At 41.9% G+C, this 22,808-nt stretch overlaps 1 protein-coding gene across 3 annotated transcripts in view; it reads right to left on the reverse strand.

Moving 5' to 3' along the window:
• DNAJC13 (DnaJ heat shock protein family (Hsp40) member C13) overlaps positions 1 to 21,085 on the reverse strand; it is a gene marked incomplete at both ends in the record, with an annotated part of 100,082 nt that extends 78,997 nt beyond the window's left edge. For 2 of the 3 annotated variants that reach the window (XM_080695769.1, XM_080695768.1), the window contains 10 exons: positions 7 to 86; positions 184 to 350; positions 3,106 to 3,197; positions 4,210 to 4,305; positions 4,400 to 4,606; positions 7,069 to 7,269; positions 12,819 to 12,860; positions 13,258 to 13,407; positions 14,112 to 14,187; positions 21,015 to 21,082. In XM_080695769.1, the coding sequence (XP_080551895.1) occupies positions 7 to 86; positions 184 to 350; positions 3,106 to 3,197; positions 4,210 to 4,305; positions 4,400 to 4,606; positions 7,069 to 7,269; positions 12,819 to 12,860; positions 13,258 to 13,407; positions 14,112 to 14,187; positions 21,015 to 21,082 (1,179 nt within the window). Of the gene's footprint in view, positions 1 to 6; positions 87 to 183; positions 351 to 3,105; positions 3,198 to 4,209; positions 4,306 to 4,399; positions 4,607 to 7,068; positions 7,270 to 12,818; positions 12,861 to 13,257; positions 13,408 to 14,111; positions 14,188 to 21,014 lie in introns of all 3 variants that reach the window. The other variant, XM_080695770.1, reaches the window with a different exon arrangement.
• Positions 21,086 to 22,808: the final 1,723 nt, after the last annotated feature.

Consider the following 22,808-nt stretch of genomic DNA (forward strand, 5'->3'; position numbering starts at 1 on the left):
TCTTACATCCTGTGTGACTGCATGTAGAACTCCACTGTATGAGATATTAGCGTTGAACCTGAACACAGCATCTGCAAAGTTGCCGTCTGTAAGGGGATGAGAAGGTTTGAAAAGATTCAGGTCTGCATTTCTAACTCTGACACCATCATCAAGTGACGGACGGCATGCAGCCACACCGCTTACTTGGGGGAGCAGCTAGGAATCTGAGGTGCAGGCTCTCGACTTCCTCCTCCACGGGCATGCTGAGCAAGCCCCAGCGTTGGCCTTTGTGGGTCGGTGCCATCTTCACACAAACGTCTCTGTTCCCCGAGGCTCTCACTCCATCCAGCAAACTTGCTAACAAGGAATCTCTAAGCAAGGTCAAGAGGAAGAAGGCGTTAGGACCAGCAGCGAGGGGGAACTCTGATTCAAAACGCACCACGGGGCCCTTGGCGGGTAACGTGCTCGGGGAGCGCTGCGGCTGAGACGGGAAGCACCAGAGTGGAGTCTCGGGAGCGCCTGCGCCCTGGCACCAGCTCCTGCCTGTGTTTAAAAATCACTTTAACAGCTTCACTTGGGGCCAAGGTAAAAAAAAATAAAATTCACCCAATAAAGATGTTTAACAAGTTTATATAGCTATATACTTAGCATCACATCCAGTTGTGATACATGTCCATCACCACAAAAAATGTCCTCCTTCTGCCCATTTGCAAAAAAAAAAAAAAAAACAAAACAAAAAAACAATCCTCCCCAGTCCTGGCAACCACTCATCTGCTACCTCTGTGGTCCTGCTTCTTCAAGAAAAGTCATAAGAACAGAAGACAATGTGAAGTCTTTTTTTTTTTTTCATGGTACTGGGGGTGGAACCCAGAGGCTTTCTACCTCTGGGCTATACTCCCAGACCTACTTTATATATTTTTTATTTGGAAACAGGGTCTCACTGAGTTGCTGAGAGCCTCACTCAGTAGCTGAGGCTGGCTTCGAGCCTGTGCGCTCCTCCTGTCTCCGCCTCCCAAGACAATATGAAGTCTTATACGCCATGCTTGCTTCTGTCACCGTGTGCTTCTGCAGGTCACCCAGGTCGCTACGTGTGCTGGTCGTCCAGTCCCTTGTACCGCTCAGTGGCATCTCACTGTATGGACATATATCTTCTCTGTCCACTCACGAGCCGATGTGTACATGAGTCGTTTGGGTTTGGCAGTGGTAAAATATCTTTTTGAACATTCATATGAAAAGCCTTCCCTGACCATATGATTTTATTTCTCTTAAATACCAAGCAGTGGAATTGCTGGCCATCTGATAAGCATATGTTTGGTCTTTTAAGAAGTCACCAAAGTGGTCTTATCATTTTATCTTCTCCCTGGCAGTGTACGAGCGGGGAGTGGTCTAGCTTCCCTGTATCCTTGTCAGCACAGCACTTAGCACGGGAAGGCTTTGATGTTAACCATTTAGTGGATCTGCGTTCGTTTTAATTTCATTTCCCCAGTGACCCATGATCTTCTCACGTTTTTATCATTCATACATCTACTCTTGCAAGGCATATATTACTGGGTTATTGCCAGGTGTGGTGGTGCACACTTGGAGTCCCAGGACTTCGGAGACTGACACAGTAGGATTACAGGTTTGAGGAAGCCTCAGCAACATAGCAAGACTCGGCAACCTATCGAGACACTATTTCACAATAAAAAATTAAAAAGGTTTCAGGGTGGAGTTTAGAGGGAGAATTCCTAAGTTAAATACCCAGTCCCATTGAAAAAAATAAAATAACTGATTTTATTTTGTTAGTATTGAGCTGTAAGAGTTCTTTATATATTTGAGATACGAGTCTTTTATCAGCTAACACACTTTACAAATACTTTATCCCTATCTGTAGTTTGTCTCCTTTTTCTGAACGGTGTCGAAGTTTTAAATTCTGGGAAGACTAATTAACCAACTTTTTTCTATTCTGAATTACGTTTTATATGATATATAAGAAGTCTCTTCTAATGGAAGTTGCAGAGACTGCCCTACTTCCCACTCGTGAGCATTCCTGAGAATGACGGCTCGGTGTGCCTGGCCTACAGTCAGGACGGTCAGGGGAGGCTCAAGGCACGTGCTAAGCAACTGCAGACGCACAGGCTGGCGCTGTGTGCTCCTCAGCCCAGCACAGCTGCACCATGGCTTTCAGATCTTTTCTACAGTCAGGACGGTCAGGAAGACTCAAGGCACGTGCTAAGCGACTGCAGACGCACAGGCTGGCGCTGTGTGCTCCTCTGCCCAGCACAGCTGCACCATGGCTTTCAGATCTTCTCTTCCCGTGAATTCAGAATACGGAACTCAGGAAAAAACAGAACCTTTTGCTTATGCTTCCAGCCTTGTCGACCTCAGACTGAATGCTTGCTAAGATAATGAACTCTTACTGGTCATATTATAGAAAGTAGAAAAAAATAGGCTGTATTGTGCATGGTGGTGAGACAGACCATAACCGTGGATTAGCGTTAAAAAGCAAATTCCATCCCAGTCCAACTCAACAAAAGGGAACGAAGGAACTACCAGAAACATAAGCACTGCCTGCCTCACGACACGAGAGTGGCACTGGCACAAAGGGAGACGCAGACGTTCTCCTGCAACGGCATGTGTGTGTGCTGACTTCACAGGGACTCGAGAGCGACAGTGCTCCCAGCTAAGTCACAGCGACGCGAAAACAAGCAAGCACGTCCACGTACACCAGCAACTGTAAAACCAACTTTACATTAAAGTGCATTCGTGTTAACTTGCTGCTCTCACCCAAACTACTGAATGCTGCAAGTCACAGGTGCTATTTTGAAATACTTTAAAAACCTCAGTGGGCTGGGATGTAGTGTGCCGAGTGTGCCTTAGGACTCAGGTGAGATCCCCGGTACCACAAAATAATAAAAGTTACAAACACGCACTTGACATCGTTCCATTTAAAACCCAGCCGGCATCTTTGCTGTCTTTAGGGACTTAAGCCCGGAACGAAGGCCGTTTTAGACACGAGCCCCGCTCCCCAAGCTGACCACATGAAAGCACTGGGCCGCACGTCTGCGCTTCTCTTCCTCCATCATGCACTTTGCCTTTCACACGCGGGGGCCTCAGAAGCTTGAGGAATTTAAATTTTTTAAATACCTTTCTGTTGAAGAGTATTTCCGAATTTGCCCCTTTATAAATTCAATGGTAAAAATTTGTGGGTTTTCTGAGTCACAAACCAATGCAAATACCTAATGAAAAAAAATAATAATTTCAACAACAACAATAAAATGTTTACTTTTATGGCATGTCATTTTACATTGCATATTATTTAGTTTACAAAAGGTAATTAATTAAAAATAAAACTGAGCTGAGTGTGGTGGTGCAGGCTTGGAATCTCAGTACTTGGGAGGCTGAAACGGGAGTATTGCAGGTTCATGGCCAGACTCGGCAACTTGTGAGGTCTTCAGAAAGTTAGTGACACCCTGTTCAAACTGAGAATAAAATAGCGTCGAGAGGGATAGCGGGGAGGTAGAATGCCTGTGTTCAATCTCCAGCACCGCAATAAATAAATAAATACTGGGCTGAACATGGTGCTGTATGTATTTTATACTAGTACTTGGAAGGTTGAGACAGGAGCATCACAAAATAAAGGCCAGAGCCTCAAGAACTTAGCGAGGCCCTAAGCAAGTGGCGCACGCTTGTAATCCTAGCATTCGAGAGGCTGAGACTGGAGGATCATGGTTCGCGGACAGCCTCAGTTCCTTAGTGAGGTCCTTTGCAACTTGTGAGACCCTGCTTCAAAATAAAAAATAAAACAAATAGGACTGGGGATGTAGCTTGGAGGTAGGATGCCCCTGAGTACCATCCCAGTACTGCAAAAAAGAAAATAAAAAGCAAAATAGAGGTGAGGGTATAGTTCAGAGGTAGAATGCCCCAGATTCAATACCCAGTACCACAAAAAGTAAAAAAAATAAATTAAACAAAATAAAATGAAAACTTTACAATATCAGAGTTTAGAGTTTCTTAAAAGTCCATCCAATTTTTCACAGAATTACTAAATAAAAGGTTTTACTCTTTATAGACTTGGAAAGTAACTTCTGGAATCTTAATTGTTCTAAGGTCAATAAATAAAAACATATTAATAATTAGATCCAGTTTCTGTTTCTCATTCTGTAGGAATAAGTATTTTAAAAGAATGTAAATTATTTAAATTCATTAAGAAGAAGAAATTCCACTTAAGCTAGAAAGGCTGTAACTTACCTCTCCCAAGGGCTTCAATGTTGCGATGTTATAGGTTGCTGGGTCCCTTTCTACTAAACATGTTTCTGTAAGTGCTAGAAGTCTTTTTACGGGCTCCTTCAAACAATAAATGAAGACATATTAAAAAGTCATTAAAGAAAGCTGTCCAAATCAGATGAACAAATTTTTATTTTCAACGCACAGTTCTCACCGAATGTCTAGGTGATATTTTTTGGACCACAAACTCTGCTAAAGACGTGATGGACTCATCGGTGCTGTATTTCCCAAAGCGAAGATTCAAGTACTGCTCAAATTCTAAAGGCTCCTTTCTGATGCGCAGTGAGATACCTATGTAGTTGCCAGCATGATCTATCGCGCTTTTGATAATCTCTTCTCTTTGCTCTGATGCAAATAAATGCTGCAGATTTTTAGCCGTCAAAATTGAAACAATGGAAATGAAACAATATTTAGTCAACTTACAGGAGAGATTAAAATAGCAAATATAATAGAAAATAAGTAGTAGAACTTATTAGAAATAAGCAGTGTTTGGTAGTTGAAAGACTAAATTAAAATAAAAGAAGTTTGGGATATAGTCTCACAACTAACTAAATGAATGGAAATTATCTCATCATTTCTTAGGGCCTCATTTGCAAAACAACACACTGTGTTTCCCAAGGAAACTCAGTCAAGCCAGTGGGGCAGATGAGTACCAGAGGGCAGGATTCCCCTTTTGAAGGCAGTTCTGATCTAAGTCGCTTTACATAATGAGTTTCCTTCTGATTATGTGGTAGAATCTTTGAAGGTTTGCCGGTCACGGCCCTTCTGATGTTACAAGCCAAAATACAGGGTTGTGTTTACAAAGGTAAGGAGAGTAAGTATAGCTGCTTGCATGTGGTGCCTGGAAACCAGAAATGTTAAATGTCCTGCAAATCCTGCCACGCAAGAAAGATATGTGGGGGCCAGAATGTTAATAGCTCCCCTGCTGAGAAACACAGGCAGGACTGGGTCAGTTTACTACTGTCAGCCTGATCACAGTCAAAACCGATTACAAGATATCAACGTTTTGCTGAATTAGTCTTTATGGTATCTTATTTGTAGGAAATTTTATTTCAGTTAGTCTCTGTGAAAAGGCAGAGGATATACATACAGTTAGTCCTTCATTACCTGTGGGAGACTGGTTCCAGAACACCCCATGAGTAACAAAATCTGAAGATGTCCCCAGTCCATTAGGTAAAATGGTTAAGTATGTGCATATAGTCTACGTACAGTCTCCTGTACACTTCAACCGTCCTGAGGCAGCTCACAGTAACGGATGCAGTGTAACACTCTACACGTAATTCCACATGGTACTGTGGGAAATGATGACGTGGAAGTCTGCCCGTGTTCCGTCCACGTGCATTTTCCCCCTCAACACTTTCAATCCCTTTCAATCAATACAGAACCCAGAGACACAGAGACCTGGCTGTACTTAGAAAATAGGCAATATGGGCAAAGCTGACAAACACATGCAGCTTGGCCTAGTCATTTCAGACATTATGCTATTAGGGCCAGAAAAGCCGAATGCTTTCCACAGGGAGGTTAATCATTGCAAGCTTGCCGCGCTCCGAGAACAGGCAGCTTTGGACAGCTCTAGGCAGCGGCCTTGAGGCTGCTCTAGGGGAGGAAAGGCAACTTGCATTTTTATTTGGGCCTTCGCCTTTGAGTCTGGACTCAAAGGGGTTAAAGTACTATCTTGCTGTTTGTTCTTACTTGGGGGAAACTAGGATGGACCAAGCAAGTGGGGAAAGAGTGAAATCCAGGGTAAAAAGGCCCAGGGAGAGATACTGGGGATTGAACCCAGGGACATTCTAACTCTAGACTATATCCCCAGCCCTTTTTAGTTTTTCCTTTGAACGGTCTAAGTTACTAGATGCTGGCCTCAAACCTGAGATCCTGTGTCTCAGCCCCCAAGTACTGAGACTGCAGACACGCACCACCACACCCAGCTCAGCAAATCCTATTTTATGCATTACATTATCTAGCCCCCCACCTTATTATTTTGCTCATTTTCCTTTTGTTAATACTTACTCTCTCATATATCTGAACAGGCTAGGCTTTTCTTGGCCTTACTACCGAGGGAAGAATACGTTATCCGTAAGACATTAAATCTAGGGGTAATATTTCAAGGCCACTACTGGGATTAAAAGTCTTAAGGAAATCTCACAAGTAAGTACAATTTGGCCTCTCTTTTTGGAAGCTCTCTACATTGCTTAAACTTGAGATCTGAGTCTTAAGTTTTACTAAGAAAGGCAAGATATTTCAAAGATAATCATCATCTATAGTTCAGTTTCTTATTACTAATTTAAAAACAGGGTCTCAGCATCTTAAGTAGTTTCTGCTGTGCCCCACAATTTACTTACAAATAATTCAGAATTCAAGGCAAAACATGCAATGAATTTGAAATGCAAAGTTCCAATGAATATTCGTATTTCATATTATAAACAGCTTGACGAAGGACAGAACACTCCTCATAAAAATAAGAGATTTCAGATTGCTTTTCTTAAAGAAAGCTGAGACACTTCCAGGTGAAACACTAATCCTAGTGAAGATAACTAAAACCACCAGTTACTGCAGGCGATTAAGCCACCCACTGTGTAAAACCCTTTAGATAACCGTGCCCAGTCTTCACAACAGACATAGGATGTACCTTTGACTCTCCTCTTTGGAGAGCCACAGACAGGTTCAAGCTTGGGTACCTTTGATATACACTGAACCCTGACCTGGCAATACCACACTTCCTCCCATAAGATTCACGTGAAGTTTCGAAATGAAGTGTAAAACCCTGCTTTCCTTCAAATAGTCATATCCCTTTTAAAATGCCTTTTTAAAAATGCTACTTACCAGTCTACTAAATCCTCCATAAAGTATACAAAATCCTCCTTGATAATCAGAAAGATCTACGAAGCCTTCAATATTTCTATAGTCATAAGAACAGAGAACTCTGTTGGTTGCAGGATTAATTTGGTCAAAGCCTCCAGGAGTTACTTCCAGGACGACAGGTCTTCTTGTATCACTCCAGTGATGCTTATAGCAATTGTATCTCTAGAAAGAAACAGTATTGCTTTTAAGTTTTTATTGGAGCTTACCATAGTTATATTTTATGTATCAGTCACTGCTCAGGCAACCAAAAGCAAAACAACTTTATAAATATTTACAGCTACTCTCCGAAGGTTATAACATGAAGTGTATGTAGCTGGAGGGGGAGCAAATGTTTGTTTAATTAAAAATGTTCACACTACCTTTGGACAGTATGTTCTTTCTTAACTAGAAAATATTTGGAATTACAGAATTTTGTTTAACAATTTTATGTAAACCAGAGAGAGAAAAGAAGAAGCCAGGCATCGTGATCCAGGCCTGTGGTTCCCGCTCCTCAGGAGGCCAGGGCAGGAGAATCACTTGACCCTGGGAGTCCCAGAAGAAGAGAGTCGGGCTCCATCTCACATTTAAAAAGGAGCCTAAGTAGAACTGTATTCTACAAGAAAGGCTAAATGAGTTTTGGGAAGAAGACTTAAACTTCTGATGATGATTTTTTTTTTTTTTTTTTTGGTGGTACTGGGTTTCCTGGAAACCCTTCCACCTCCAGGCTACACTCCCAGGGTCTCCTAAGCCAGCTCGACTGTCTTCAAACCTGAAGGATCCTCCTGTCTCCGCCTCCCAAGCATGGAGATTACAAGCATGAGCCACCACGCCCAGCTGATGATGCTTTTTTTTTTTTTTTTTTTTTGGTGGTACTGGGGTTCCTGGAAGCCCTTCTACCTCCGGGCTATACTCCCAAACCTATTTTTACATTTTTACTTGGAAACAGGGTCTCCTAAGCCAGCGCGCGCGGCTGGCTTCGAACCTGCGCGATCCTCCTGTCTCCGCCTCCCAAGCGCGGGATTACAAGCGTGCGCCACCACGCCCGGCATGATGCATTATTTTAATTCACCTTAGATACAAAAACAACTAAGTCACATTTCAGGGGAAGTTATAATATTCTATTCAAACAATGTGGGTTGGCTTCATGCATTAACGTATATTTTCTTTCTAGATAAATTCTGAAACCTAAACTTGACCTTGGGCTTTTCTAATTAAAATTTTATATAGAAAACATGCCTCTGTTAATTTAAGTAGCTGACTATTCTTACAAAGAAAAAAAGATTTAATTGAAGTTATAAACAAAAGGATATGATATAAAAGAGAAAAGGTTTAAAGGCTGAGGCAAAGAAAATTAGGAAAACAAAGTGTCACATGTGAAATGAATACCCCTCCCATGCCCAAATGCCAGAGCCTCCAACCCACCTAGATAGAGAGGAAAACAGATCGACTACACAGCTCTTAAGGTAAAAACAAAGTGGTTGCTCAGGAACACAATTTTCTTTCTTTCTCTTTTTTCCCTTTCTTCTTTTCTCTCTCTTATTTATTTTTAATTAATTATTTATTTATTTATTTTGTGGTGCTGAGATTTGACTCCAGGAGCCTTCTACCTCTGAGCTACAACCCCCATCCCTATTTTATTTTCATTTATTTATTTTGAGACAGTCTAAGTTGCTGAGGGCCTACGTTGTTGAAGCTGGCCTGAACCTGTGATTCTCCTGTCTCAGCCTGCCAGGTACAGGGATTGCAAGTGTGTCACCAAGACCAGTTTACAACTATTTCTGATATGAAAATAAGAACATTACTTTAGTAGGTGTTCAGAAAAAAGTAAAGCATTAAGTAATGAACACTTCCACTAAGTCACGGCACTAAACTTGGCAACAGGCACAGGATGGCATCCCTTCAAGCCCCTCAGCATCCCTACCTACGGCATGTGCACACCGCAGCTCCATCAGAACAAGACACAGGGAGATGAAGAAGGCCTGCCTTGGCACAAGAATGTGTTCAGAATATTGATCTTAACTGAAGGAGGGACCGCTGCTGACCCTCTCCAGCTGGAAGAAGGTGGAAGAGACCACAAAAAATTGTGGTGCTTTTCAAAGTGGGCTTGTTCACATGTCCCAAACCCGTTCCATGGGTACTCTATTCCTCCCAGGGAACGGCCGACTGCCATTAGTAAGATATACTAATGAACATATCACCCTGAGGACCGTACAAGCCATGTCAGAAGGGCCTGGAGGGAGCCTCACTCTCCAGGGCACTGGAAGACTTGGCCCAGATTCAACTTGCATAGCCTGGTTTAGTAAGAACAGCATCTGGGGTGGAGCCTAAGCTTGGGGGCCAGTGCAGTGTGACTGACACCAGATACAAAGTAGGTGAACTATCTCTCAGTCTTCTAGAGATACTGTTTCTACCTCAAAGTTTTAAACAGTATTAAGTGACTGAAGTTTACTGACCCAGAGAGACGCTTAGAAACAAAATCTCTCAAGTATGCTTTTGGAATCAGTTGTTTTCCAGACAGAGACAACAAACAGAAAACTCCTCTGCTAACACAAAACAAGCACTCTCCGTTATAATTTATAGAAACCTGACCATGACTGATCAGGAACATGAAGCCCGCCAGCTCGCGGCTGGGGTCTTGGCACAAAGAGAACATGGCCCGACCACAGGCGCAGGCTTCCTCAGGAAAAAGAGCCTGGAGGAGGCAACGGGCCGGTGGTGGAGCCCACGAGGGTTAGGAGCCCGCCTCCTTACAGGCTTGGGACTTTTTTTTTTGGTGGTACTGGGGTTCCTGGAAGCCCTTCTACCTCTGGGCTACACTCCCAGACCTATTTTTACATTTTTATTTGGAAACAGGGTCTCCTAAGCCAGCGTGTGCGGCTGGCTTCGAACCTGTGCGATCCTCCTGTCTCTGCCTCCCAAGCGCGGGGATTACAAGCGTGCGCCACCATGCCCGGCCAGGCTTGGGACTTTTAATGGGGCAAGGAAGGGGGGCACAGGAGTAGGCGTGCAAGCCACTGGGTGGTGGGCTAGTGGCGAGGTAATCTTGAGCAAGGCATTAGTCAGGGTGCAGCATTTTGGGTAATACCTTCATAGCAAGAAACTCCTTCTCTCTTCTTTGTGTGTGCTTTTACTGGTGCATTAAAATCTCACATCATGTAAATCATGTTGACAATGACAGACGTGCGCACGCTCTTGATGCCCATTTCCCTCCCCCCAGTACCGTAGCCTGGACTACGGTGGTACACATTCACGTGTACACACATAGTCTATGGTGGTATTTCCATTAATGAACCTCCGTCTTCCTCCACTCCTACCTCATATCTACTCCCCGGCTCCCCTGAGGTTTCCTCTCATCACCTGGAGTCTCTCTTATATCCCAATTACTCTGTATCCTACACATATTATAAAAAAAAATGACCCTTCACTCTGTGTGACTGACTAATCTTACTTAACATAATGTTCTCCAGGTCCTTCCATTTTTTTTGGTAAATGTTGTAATTTTATTTTTTTTTATTGCTGAGTAGAATTCCATTGTGTGTACTTCCATAATTTTGTAATCCATCCATCCACTGATGGGCACCTAGGTTGGCGCCATAGTTTGGCTATTGTAAATTGTGCTGCTATGAACACGGGTATGCATATATTGTTGTAGTTCTCTGGTTTCCAGCCCTTTGGAAAGATACTCAGTAGTGGTATGGCCAGATCATAAGGTGGATCCATTCCCATTTTCTAAGGACTCCCACACTCATCTCCGGAGTGGCTGGACTAGTGTGCACTCCCACCAACGATGTAGAAGAGTGCCTATTTCCCCACAGCCTCATCAGCATTCATTGCTATTTGACTTATGCGTGCCACTCTGACTGGGGCTATGTGGAATCCAGTGTGGTTTTGATTTGCATCCCCCTGATGGCTAATGATGATGAACATGTTTTTCATCTACTGGCCATTGGTGTCTCTTCTTTTGTGAAGTGTCTATTCAATTCAGTTGCCCAGTTCTTGATTGGATTATTTGTTTTTCTAGTGTAAAGTTTTTAAGTTCTTTGTTTATTCTAAATGTCAGACATTTGTCAGAAGGATCTTCTCCCATTCTGTGGGCTTTCTCTTTAGACTCTTGATTTCCTTTGATGAGCAGAAACTTTTTAGTTTGAGGTCATCCCACTTATTAATTCTTGTTTTAATTCTGGAGCTTTGGGGGTCTTGTTGATATACCTGTGCCTATATGTTTTGGGGGTCTTGTTGATATACCTGTGCCTATATGTTGGAGCACTGAACCTTAGCTTCATAAGACTCTAGTCTAACTTCCAGGTCAAAGGATCCATCTCAAGTTGATTTCTGTGCTGGGTGAAAGGTAAGGATTCAGTTCCATTTTTCTACAAGTGGATAGCCACTTTTTCCAGCACCATTTATTGAAAAGGCTGTCTTTTCTCCAGTGATGTATTTGGCCCCTTTATCAAAGATCAACTGACTATAAGTATGTAAGTTAGTTTCTATACCGTTTATTTTGTTCCATTATGCCTGTTTTTGAGCCAATACCATACTGTTTTAATTACTACAGCTCTGTGGTATAATTTGAAGCCAGGAATTGTGATGTCTCCTCCATGGTTCTTGTTACTGAGAACTGTTTTGGCTACTCTGGGTCTTTTGCTTCTCCATATAAAGTTTATGACTGATTTTTCTAGGTCTAGGAGAATAACACTGGTTTGATAGGGATTGCATCGAATCTGTAGGTCACTTTTGGTAGAATGGCCATTTTGATGATGTTTACTCTGCCTATCCAAGAGCAAGGGAGATCTTTTCATCTCCCAAGGTCTTCTTCAATTTCTTTCTTTAGTGTTTTATAATCTTCACTGTAGAGGTAAAGACCTCTACAATAGGTTGAAACTCAGTATTTCAAGACAGTTAAAAACCCATAAACTCCTATTACTTCTCCCCAAGTCTGTGGCATAGTTTAACTGCTGCTGTAACATGATTCAAGCAGAGCTGGAAAGCTGAGATTCTAAGAGAAAGTTAAGATTCTAAGAGCAATTGTGACTTTCCCCAAAGCTGTCGGAGTGTACTACGCCTAGCTTTAGGTGGGCCGAATCCAGGGCAAGAACACGTAATAGGAAGTTTCATATGCTCAAACTTTAAAACTTTAATACTTCTGAAACAAGAAACTCCTACACCAAACACTGCTGCCTGTCCCGACAAGTGTTATCATCAGTACAGTATTTATGGGATCACATTACTGCTTAGAATTCTGAATAAAGACCATCTGAATGATTATAGTGTTGTTTATACACAGATTTTTTTGGGGGGTGGGGGTCCTGATAAATTTTTCCTGCCAGAATTAAAAGTCTTAAATCTACTCATTTGAGCTTCCTGTTAAAGCTACATTCATCTCTATTACATGGTATCAGGAGACATTAAAACTGTTTCTTCAGCTGAGGGACACTTGTAATCCCAGTACTTGGGAGAGTGAAGCAGGAGGATTGTTGTAGCTACTCCAAGAACCTAGTGAGGCTTTGTGCAACTTAGTGAGATCTGTTTCAAAATAAAAAATAAAATAGGGCTGGGTGTGTAGCTCAGATATAGAGTATTGCTGGGTTCAGTCCCTGGTACTACAAAAAAAGGTTTCTTTTTCTCCTTTTAGCTTTTCTATAAGAGAAACACAAAGGTTATAGAACGATTTCTATAATAATAGACAATATTCAAACAAATAAAAACACCAGTAATGAATGTTAAATATTTACCCTTCCTGTGATTTTTCCCTCTGAAAAGTCGGTTCTAAATCTCTGAAAGAGAGAACATAACCACAGTTTATGACAACAGACTGGAAAGAAAGATTCTTTCTACCCCAAACAGGTATAAACCACAATTTCCTGACTTTGATAGTAAAAAGTATTATTAAAGTTATAGCTTAAGAGTATGCAACCTTACTGAGAAAAATAGATTAAACATATAATGCTTTGCCCTGCATGTGCATTTTAAAAGGCTAAGAAAAACCATCAAATATAAAGGGGTTTCCAATCTTTCTGTCAGAGAAAAGAGAAAGTTTCACAGTTAAAAGTTAGTAAGAAAAAACAAGCATTGAACACACAGGAGCTGAAAAGAGTACTATCTGTACTTAAATGTTACTATCTCACTTAGGAAAGAAAAGAACGTGGTTCAGAAACACGAAATCTTTCTTACCAATGCTTCTGTAAGAAGTTCTGTTCTGTGCTCTGTAGAAAACTTTAAAGTTTCTGACTTCTTCCCACTGCCTTTACGAAATGTAAGGTTGAATTCTGTCCCTTGACCCTTTCCAACAGGGCTGATGCTGCAAATGTCTCCGTAAGGCCACTGTCAAAAATGAAAGAATTCTTTCAACTGGTGCTGAGATATGGTAAAAATGCAAAGCTTGCTTTTATTACTTTAATTTTATACTCACTGATTAAATGAAAAAAGTTTACAAAACACCAGCAGTCTAGAAGTATCTTATAGCAATTCTATAATTCAAATTCTTTCAAAAGGTTTTAGTCATCACAGACAACAAAAAAATTCATCTGTGTTCCAATTTTAATGACGAATGACTATATTCTAAAGCATTTAAAAGTGAGAAAAACTATAAAATGACATTTTCTGACTCTTCATAAGTTTGTTAAAAAGGAAAAGGAATCTACAATCATGCTAGGGTATCTCTAAGTAAACTTACTCATGTTCATTCCGTCTTGGCTTTATAAACAAGTAATCCTGTTACCGTGACAAGTATTTTACACCAATTATATTCGTGATGCAAGTAGTACATGCTTGCATTATAATGCCAGTATTTAAAATTAAACAGACTGCTAAGTTAATAAGGATACATCAGCATTTTCTCTGATAGCCTAGAAATAAGCACTTTTTGCCCGAATTATTTCTTTAAATTTGGCCCTGAACACAGAGCATTATATATAAGGATACTGTTTTAAAATACCGATTTCAGGGCAGGGATAACAGATCATATCCTGGTTTTTTAACCTCAAGAAGAATTCACACAAATACCTAACAACATCTGACATAGTTACCTGATTTGTTACTTCTAAGGTATTGGGATTATATGTAGTAATTGCATGGGTTCCAACTGAAAAGACACGCTTATACCTATAAAGGAAGACAAGTGCTTAGTTTTAAATATACAAACAAACAAACAAAAAAGAAAACATATACAATACCAACACAAAAGGAACACTCTAATAAATAAGTAGAAATATGTCAGTTAATTAATGGTGACTGAATGTAGCTTTTTTATTCTCTGATTTTTAGTGTCCTAAAATGTTATTGGTATAAAACTCTAGCCACTACACATTTTTACTGTGAACTATTATGATTCCTACATTAAAAAAAAGTATGACCTATACAAGCAGCACTGGATGTTAGTATAGGTTAAGTTAGTAAAGCACCAGCTAAGGACGCTAAAAGGTTCTAAGTGGTCGTATTTATTTTAACAACCATGAGCACCACCAACTCTTTCAAAATATCCTTTCAACAAAGGCTTCATGGAAAGGAAGGAAAAGCTACAACCCACAACTGGTCGGCGTGGCCATATCCTGGAACCTTAATTTCTACTGCAGCAACCACCTGTTACATTTAAGTGCTACAATTTTATAGAAGCAGCAAGCTCACACCACAAACAAATTTTCACTTCCTTTACTTAAAGTAACATATCTGAACAAGAAAAAAACATAAGGATATCGGTATTTCAAAATGAAAAGAAATTCATAAAGTAAAAGTAAAAACTGAATTAGGAAAACACTTAAAATTGACAAATTAGTTCTATGGATAGAAAATATTAAGTGGGTAAGACCTCAGGTACTATAAAGACACAAAATTAATATTAAGAATAAAAATAATTCACACCCCTAGATAAAGAATTTAAAAAATTACTGTAACACTATGCTGAAAATTAAGAATAAATCAACCACTACACAGAAATTTAAGAATGCCCCCAAAGAACTGCACTGTTCAGAAGCGCCAGGCTCCCCGGCAGCAAGGGCAACGCAGCCTGAGAGGGCTGGATGAGGCCCACTGCCTGGCTGCCCCAAAGACCAAGGCAGCCAGTGTCTCAGCTTCTTAACACAAAGAGAAAAAGAAAACATGAACCTGTACAACAGTGGGCGGGGTCAGAGGGAGGGAACATAAATATTACTTGTAATAACAACAGTTCTAATTTTGGTGGTACTGGGGATGGAGCTCAGGGGCAGCTACCGCCAAGCGACATTCCCAGCCCTGCTTTTTTCTTTCCTACGTTTACATGTCGACAGAGTAGGAAGCTAAAGACTCGAAGCACTTCCTTCTCACATGCATTCACTTCTCCCAGTGGCAGGTAGGAGACGGGTGAGGTAGGAAAATGTTTATCTCAACAGCTAAGCGTCTCAAAACCTCAAAGGCATGGCCAATTAATGGGAACTGAGACAAAGAGTGAAGAGCTTGCTCAAGTCAGTATTTGAAAGATTATACAATGAAACTTGAATGTTCAGCAGAAATATGAATTCACAAATTCTATTTTTCAGAATCAATTATGTCAAAATTGACTCTCCATAATGCCGAAATAAAACTACTAAATATATTTTATTCTGCAAGTAAAAAAAAATATAAGGATTAGATGCCTGCAATATCTCAAATGTCAACTGCTATCATGTGAAGAGTTTTAGTGTCAGTCAAGAATCTTTTCACTTATATCTGTTGTTCCAGTCTTCACTGCATCTAAGCCCCTTCTGACACCTTGTTTTTTAATTTATTAAATTGAATGGATACATAAAAACATAAAACACTGCATCTTAATGGGCACCGTGTGATGTTTCCATACATGCATGCGTTGTGGAAAGAAAGCACCAATTAGGTTAAGCTCATCGAGCGCCTCAAAGGTGTCATTTCTTTTTTTTTTTTTTTGGTGGTACTGGGGGTGGAACCCAGAGGCTTTCTACCTCAGGGCTATACTCCCAGACCTATTTTATACTTTATTTGGAAACAGGGTCTCACTAAGTTGCTGAGAGCCTCACTCAATAGCTGAGGCTGGCTTTGAACCTGTTCGCTCTCTCTCACCTCCCAAGCGCGGGGATTACGCAGCTGTGTCACTTCTTTACGGTGGAAACATTACTGGATCTTTTCTCCCAGTGACATGCTGTGATTAGACGCAATGGCTGTGCACAGCACACCAGAGGAGTTGCTGGCTGCTTTGTTGGCTGTGCTGGTGGGGTCACAGCAGGGCCTCCAGGCAGGCACGCAGGCACACAGGCACGCAGGGCCCGAGCTCAGGCCTGTCCAGCTGGAGCTCACGCTCACTAACCAGCCCTGCCCTCTTCTCTCCCCCTCACCTCCGCAGCCTGCTCTCTTCAAGCTCTATGAGACCCCCTCCTCAGGTTCTACCCTGAGCGACCTCACGCAGCACTTGTCTTTCGCCGGCTCATGTCACTAAACATCACCGTCTCCACTTCCATCTAGGTTGCTGCGAGGGACAGAACTCCACTCCCTGTCAGAGCTGGCTGGTATTGCCTCGCGTCCAGGCACACTTTCTGTATCCGCTCGTCATTCGAGGGCCACAGGCGTCATGGCCGCTGTGAACAGTGCTTCAGTAAACACGAGCACAAGTCCCTGATATACACACTGTATCTCCTCTGGATATGTACCAGGAGCGGGACTGCTGGATCACGTGGCAGTTCTATTTAAATTTTTTGAAACCCTTCAAACTATTTTTCACAATGGCGGGATTAATTTACATTTCTAGCAGTAGCGTGCAAGATTGCCTTTTCTCCTCTCCCCACCCACACTAGTTATCTTTGGTCTTTTCGACTGTAGCCATTCTTCCTGGAATGAGGCGATATCTCTTTTGATTGCATTTCTCTAATGATTAGTCATACCAAAGCAGCATTTGTTCCATGAACTGGCTAGACATTTGTAAGTCTTCTTCTGAAAATTTTAACTTAGGTCTATTGCCTATTTTTTTATTTGGGTTAGTTGAGGTCCCTCCACCCCCCAACAGGCTCTTGAAATTCCTTAGAGGTACTAAACTCTTACCTACTGTATATTTTACAAATGTTCCCTCTGACTCTGTCGTCTGTCTCCTCGCTTTGCCGATTCGTTCTTTTGCTGTGAAGGTTAATTTGATTTCTTTTTTTTTTTTTAAGCCTACAGCACCCAGTATTCCCAGGCGGTCTCCCATCCAAGTACTAACCAGGCCCGATCCTGCTTAGCTTCCGAGATCAGACGAGATAGGGCGCGTTCAGGGTAGTATGGCCATAGACTAATTTGATGTAATTTTTATGTCTGCTTTTGCTTCTGTTTCCTGTGCTTTGAGGTTCTTGTCCAAAAGACCCAGGGCCATCCCAATGTCTACTGTCCCTGTTTTCTTCTAATAATTTCATAGTTTCAAGTCTTACACTTTAATCCATTTTAAATTAATTTTTGTATCTGGTGAAAGACAGGGGTCTAGTCTCATTCTTCTGTATGTGGATATATGATTTCCCAGTAACGTGTATTAAAGAGGCGGTCCTTACTTCAATGCATGTTATTAGCACCTGTGCTGAAAATCAGTTGTCTACAGGTGTGTGACTTTACTTCTAGGCTTCCTGTTCTTTTCCACTGGGCTGTGTGTCTCTTTTAATGTCACTGCCATGCTATTTTGGTCACTATAGCCTTGTAATATATTTTGAAGTCTGGTAGTGCAAACCTCCTGCTCTATTTATTTTACTGCTGAAGATGCACTTTGGCTTCTTGGGGTTGGGGCAAGGAGCTCACACAAGTTTTAGGATAATTTCCCTGGTTTCATGAAGAATGCCATTGGTAATTTGATAGGGATTACACTAAATCGTCTAACAAGACTGAGTCTTCCAAGCCTTCAACACAGGATACCATTCCATCCATTTCTTGTATGCTCTCCAGCTTTTGTCATCGATGTTTTATAATTTTCACTGTAGAGGTTTTCCACTCCTTTGGTCAGATTTACACCGAGTTGCTTTTTCTAGCTATTATAATTAAGCCTGCATTGATTTCTATAGGGTAACTGGCTTCCCGTGTATAGCAACACTACTGACAAGGACAAGTGGATCTGCATCCTGCCACTGTACTGGGCTCATTATTAGTCTCAGTGCTTCTGGTAGTCTTTGGGACTCTGTGTATAGATGATGTCATCTGCAAATGGTGACGACGTGCCTTCCTCTTTTCCAATGTGGATGCCCTTTATGTCCGCCTTGCTTGATGGCTTTGTCTAGGCCTCCCAGTATTATGTTTAATAACAGTGGTACAAAGAGGCATCCTTGCCTTCTTTCACACCTTAGAAAGAAAGTTTCCAGGTTTTCCCCATTCAGTGTAATGTTGATATTGGCTTGTTATAGATGATCTTTATTATTTGAGATATGCCTGATTTGTCCAGCATTTTCATCAGGAAGGAATCATGAGTTTTATCAAGTACCTCCTTCTCCAGCTATCGAGAAGATCACGTGGTCTCTGACCCTCAGTCTGTCAGTGTGGTATGTCACTATGTTGGTTTGCGCATGCTAAGCCATCCTTGGTCCCTGGGACAAATCCCAAATGAACAGTGACTAATCTTCCATGTGTGACTGATTCGGTCCACTGGTATTTGTTGAGGATTTTCACATTACTTTCTTCAAGAATATGTTATCGTGCCCTTGTTAGCATTTTATCACATTCTGTGTCATCTGGATGTGCGCTGTACAAAGAACCTTGTGATCCGAGCACAGCACTCTATACCCACACTGCCCAACGAGACAGCCATGAGACAGCTGATGAGCAGCTGAAACAGAACTAATCCACTGAATTGTATAGTAAATTAAGCTTAAGTAGCATAAACGTTAGGCGTCATATGTGGTTAGTGGTTACCGTATTTGGAAAGAAAACTTTCTAGATCCCTGAGCAAAAAGATCCTAGAGTTATATGCACATTAGGCCCAAAAACCTGTCCTGACTAGTAAATTCAAAGCAATCTTTCCATTTATTTCTGGGCCCTAAAGCCTTAAGGAGAAGCCTATAAGGAAAACAGGAGAGCAACGTTTTCTCTTCCCCTCCCTTCCTTCCCCTTCAGCCTTCTTCTCTCCACCAACACTCCCCATGCCAGTCACCTTGGCCAGAAGGCAGCTGGACTTCCGTTAAGGGAACGGCGGATACCTGCAGGTAATTTAAAACATCCCTATAGCCAGGTGTGGCGGCACGTGCTTGTAATCCCAGCACTCGGGAGGCTGAGATCGGAGGTCCCCGGCCCCTGGCCCTCGTGGGCTGAACCGAAACCGTAACACAATAAATCTTCTTTCTTCTAAATCAGATGGTCAGTATTTTAGATTATAGCTGCAAGAATACTTCCTCCAGTCAGATGATGAAACAGGCCTCACTACTGGCTGAGTCTGGTCTTGAACCTGCGCTCCTCCTGCCTCGGCCTCCCAAGCACTGGGATCACAGGTGTGCACCACTGCTGCTGTTCTTGTAGGCAGCTTTTATGGGAAGTATCTTCTGGGTGATGAAAGTACTCTAAAAACAGTGGTGATGGTTCATAATTCTAAGCATACACCAAAAACCACGGACTTGTCTACATTGAAAGGGTGAGTTTTATGGCATGTAAATTATATCCAAAAGCTGTTATATTTTAAGGTGTGAATGGAAGAAAGAATTTGTGCTAAGAGCACAGAAGTAGCTCTGCTCCAAACTGTTATAAAAAGGGGAAATAAAAGGGCTTAGTCACTACTACTCTCTAAGAATATTTTAAGTTTTCAGATGATCACAGTTACCAAAAAGCTCACAAAGCAAAAAGTAGTGCAGTAAGTTTGTTCTTTAGAATTAATGCGTCAGTATGCTACAACCATATTGAATCGGAAGTTACGATAACCAGGGCAATCTAACCCTTGAGGAGAAATAAGGATCATTTAAATATACAATTTTCTTTAAGTCTGATTCAAAGAACTAAAAAGAGTCAGGCTACTTTGAATATGCCAGTTTTCTAACTTTGCTCAGTAAGAATTAGAAACGAGCATTCCACATGGGTAACAATTATGCTCGCTCATTTAGGAGTTCACTGGGCTTCTGAGAGGAAACAAAAGCCGACACTGGAATCTTCCACAAGCGTAGCCAGTTCACTAGTGCAACCAGAAACACTAAGTTCAGACGCTGCACCACCACAAGAGATTACACTTTCCATCAACCAGAACGTGAAAGTGAAGAAAAGGAACTACGCTACTAGCGTGCGTGTGCCACCCTATGTGTGGCCTGACTTGGACTGATGTGGCCGCCCACCTGTCAAAGGGCGACATGCTCACTCACTGCTGCCCCTGAGGAAGAGGCCACCCTGGTGATGGCTGACAGGGGCCTCCCTGAATACTCAAAGTGCTCGGGACATAGCTTAAAAACCTTCCTATACTCATTTAAGCTTTACAGCCATCTGAGGGGAGGAATCACCACCCATCTTACAGAAAGAGAAGAGAAGCAATACTAAGAAAACTCCTAAAAATGTGATTGCGCCATCTCAAGGGAAACAGAAGAACAAATCCAGTTTTTAAATTTCATCACAGGCCTAGAGAGAGGAGGCCCACTTCCCTAGAATCAACGACACATTCCCCGAGAGAGGACTGGCTATGGAGACGTGCTGACCACACACGGCCAGGCTCTGAGGAGCAGAGCCGCAGGGTCAAGCCTGCCCGGCGGGGGCACTATGGCACTGACTGACGGCAGGCAGGAGAGCAACCGGGTTCCCTCCTCTACTGTCATCTTGCATTTCTTATAATACATTCCTTCTCAAGACAGACAGAAAATGAGAAATGTCAAAAGAAAAAAAAGAGCAAAAATTTATTCCAAATACAGCATCTGCATTTAAAATGTGTACATATGACTGCAAGAGAATTGTGCTACTGAACTATACAGTATTACGATACTGAAACACAGTAACGCTTAAAATGATACTTTGCACACATAAACCAAAAGAATACTTACTTTCCCCTCCATGAATGTTTTGTTGTGTAGAAACATGCTAAATCCTTATTTTCTCTAATTATGTTCATTTTGTGCTGAAACCTGGAAGACAAAACATGAGTACACTCAGTATGTCATAAACGTCCCATGTGGAAGCTATGCTGTCTCTGCTTTCAAAGCTCTGCCAGGCCAGAAGGCTTAAGGGAATGGTCTGCCCCATGCTCCTACGGCTTCAGCGCCGTACTGTGAAGGTCTGCCCATTGTTACCTCACCGGACGGTTTCCTGAGAACAAAAACTGCCCTCGACCAACGTCTTGAGGGTATGGAATCTAACAACAACAAAAGTCAGATATAGGAAATCAATCTGTAGATCTCACATCACCAAACACTGAATGCCCGACACAGAAAGAGCACTTAGAATTGTCTGCCAAGTGCCAAAGCAGTTCCAAAGGGTTTTCCTGAGCCAGTCACTTGGCCTCACTGTCACTTTAAAGGGGACCTCCTGCACATACAAAATTAAAAGTATCAACGTTCTCCTTATGAAGTACTGCATGAAGCTAGGTGTGGTGGTGCACGCCTGTAATCCCAGTGCTTGGGCGGCTGAGACAGGAGGATCACAGGTTAGAGGACAGTCTCAGCAACTTAGTGAGGCCCTATTTCAAAAGAAAGAGTAAAGATGGGCATGGTGCGTATGCCTATAATCCTAGTATCTGGGAGGCTGAGACAGGAGGGTTGTGGTTTGCAGACAGCCTCAGTTACTTAGTGAGACCCTATTTAAAATAAAGAAAAAAATAGACTGGGGGGCGGTATAGCTCAGAGGTAGAATACCTCTGGGTTCAACCCCCAGTACTGAAAAAGATAAAATATCGCACGTCCATTAACACAAAATCTAAAATTTGTATTGGTCATCTTGCATCATAGCACCCAAAGAGAGTCCTTTCTAGCATTTAAGAAAATCCTTTCTTACATTTGGAAAACCATGTTGTTGTTGTTTTTTTTAACAAAATCAAGGCTGTCATTGACAGGACTTTGCCTGTTTTCACAGAATAGTAACCTTTCCCCATGGATAAGTAGCTTTTACAGCTGCGTGCCATTAGCAATAGACTAGGACATTGCTACTCCAAGAGTAGTCACCAACTGTGTGTTACCAGGCTGAATCAAGCTAAGCACAGAAACTGAAAGGAGTGTTCAGACTTTCCTAGCAGATCGGTTAATGGGCTCCTGGCTGAACAGGGCATAGAGCAGGTGCCAGCCGCTGAATGCACGTGGGGGTGGGTCACATGTCAAAGGAGCTACATAACAGTCACGGGAGTGCTGGCTATGATCCAGAAGGGCATAAAACCCTAGAGCCACTTATTTTATAAAAATTCAGATTTCACTTATAGAATGAATTATTGGGATAGCTACTAAAGTGAGGCTAATGATAAACTCTGAAAATACCACATCAGCTACTTTATTTTAAATAAAAGTTAACAGTGAGTGCTGGCAACTGTTTCTTTTGTAGCCTACTTGTTCCCAGTCTTAGTAATCAGAATGCACTTGGAAAACACTGGCGCATACACACCAAAGTGCTAAGAATGCAAGTGGGACGGTTGAATTATGGCTCACCTCAGCCTGGGCTACATCTTTACATCCTGATTCTTTAAATCCAGCGTTCTTTTCATAATTAGAAACATTGCATTGAAAAACATTTGTATAGACAGCTTTCTGAGATACAACTCACTCACCAAAAATTCACTTCTAAAATGTATGATTCAAGCCAGGCATGGTGGTGCACGCTGGTGATCCCAGCACTGGGGAGGCTGAGACCAGAGG

Source organism: Muscardinus avellanarius (genome assembly GCF_963383645.1).
Source record: "Muscardinus avellanarius genome assembly, chromosome: 5".
Taxonomy (NCBI): Eukaryota; Metazoa; Chordata; class Mammalia; order Rodentia; family Gliridae; genus Muscardinus; species Muscardinus avellanarius.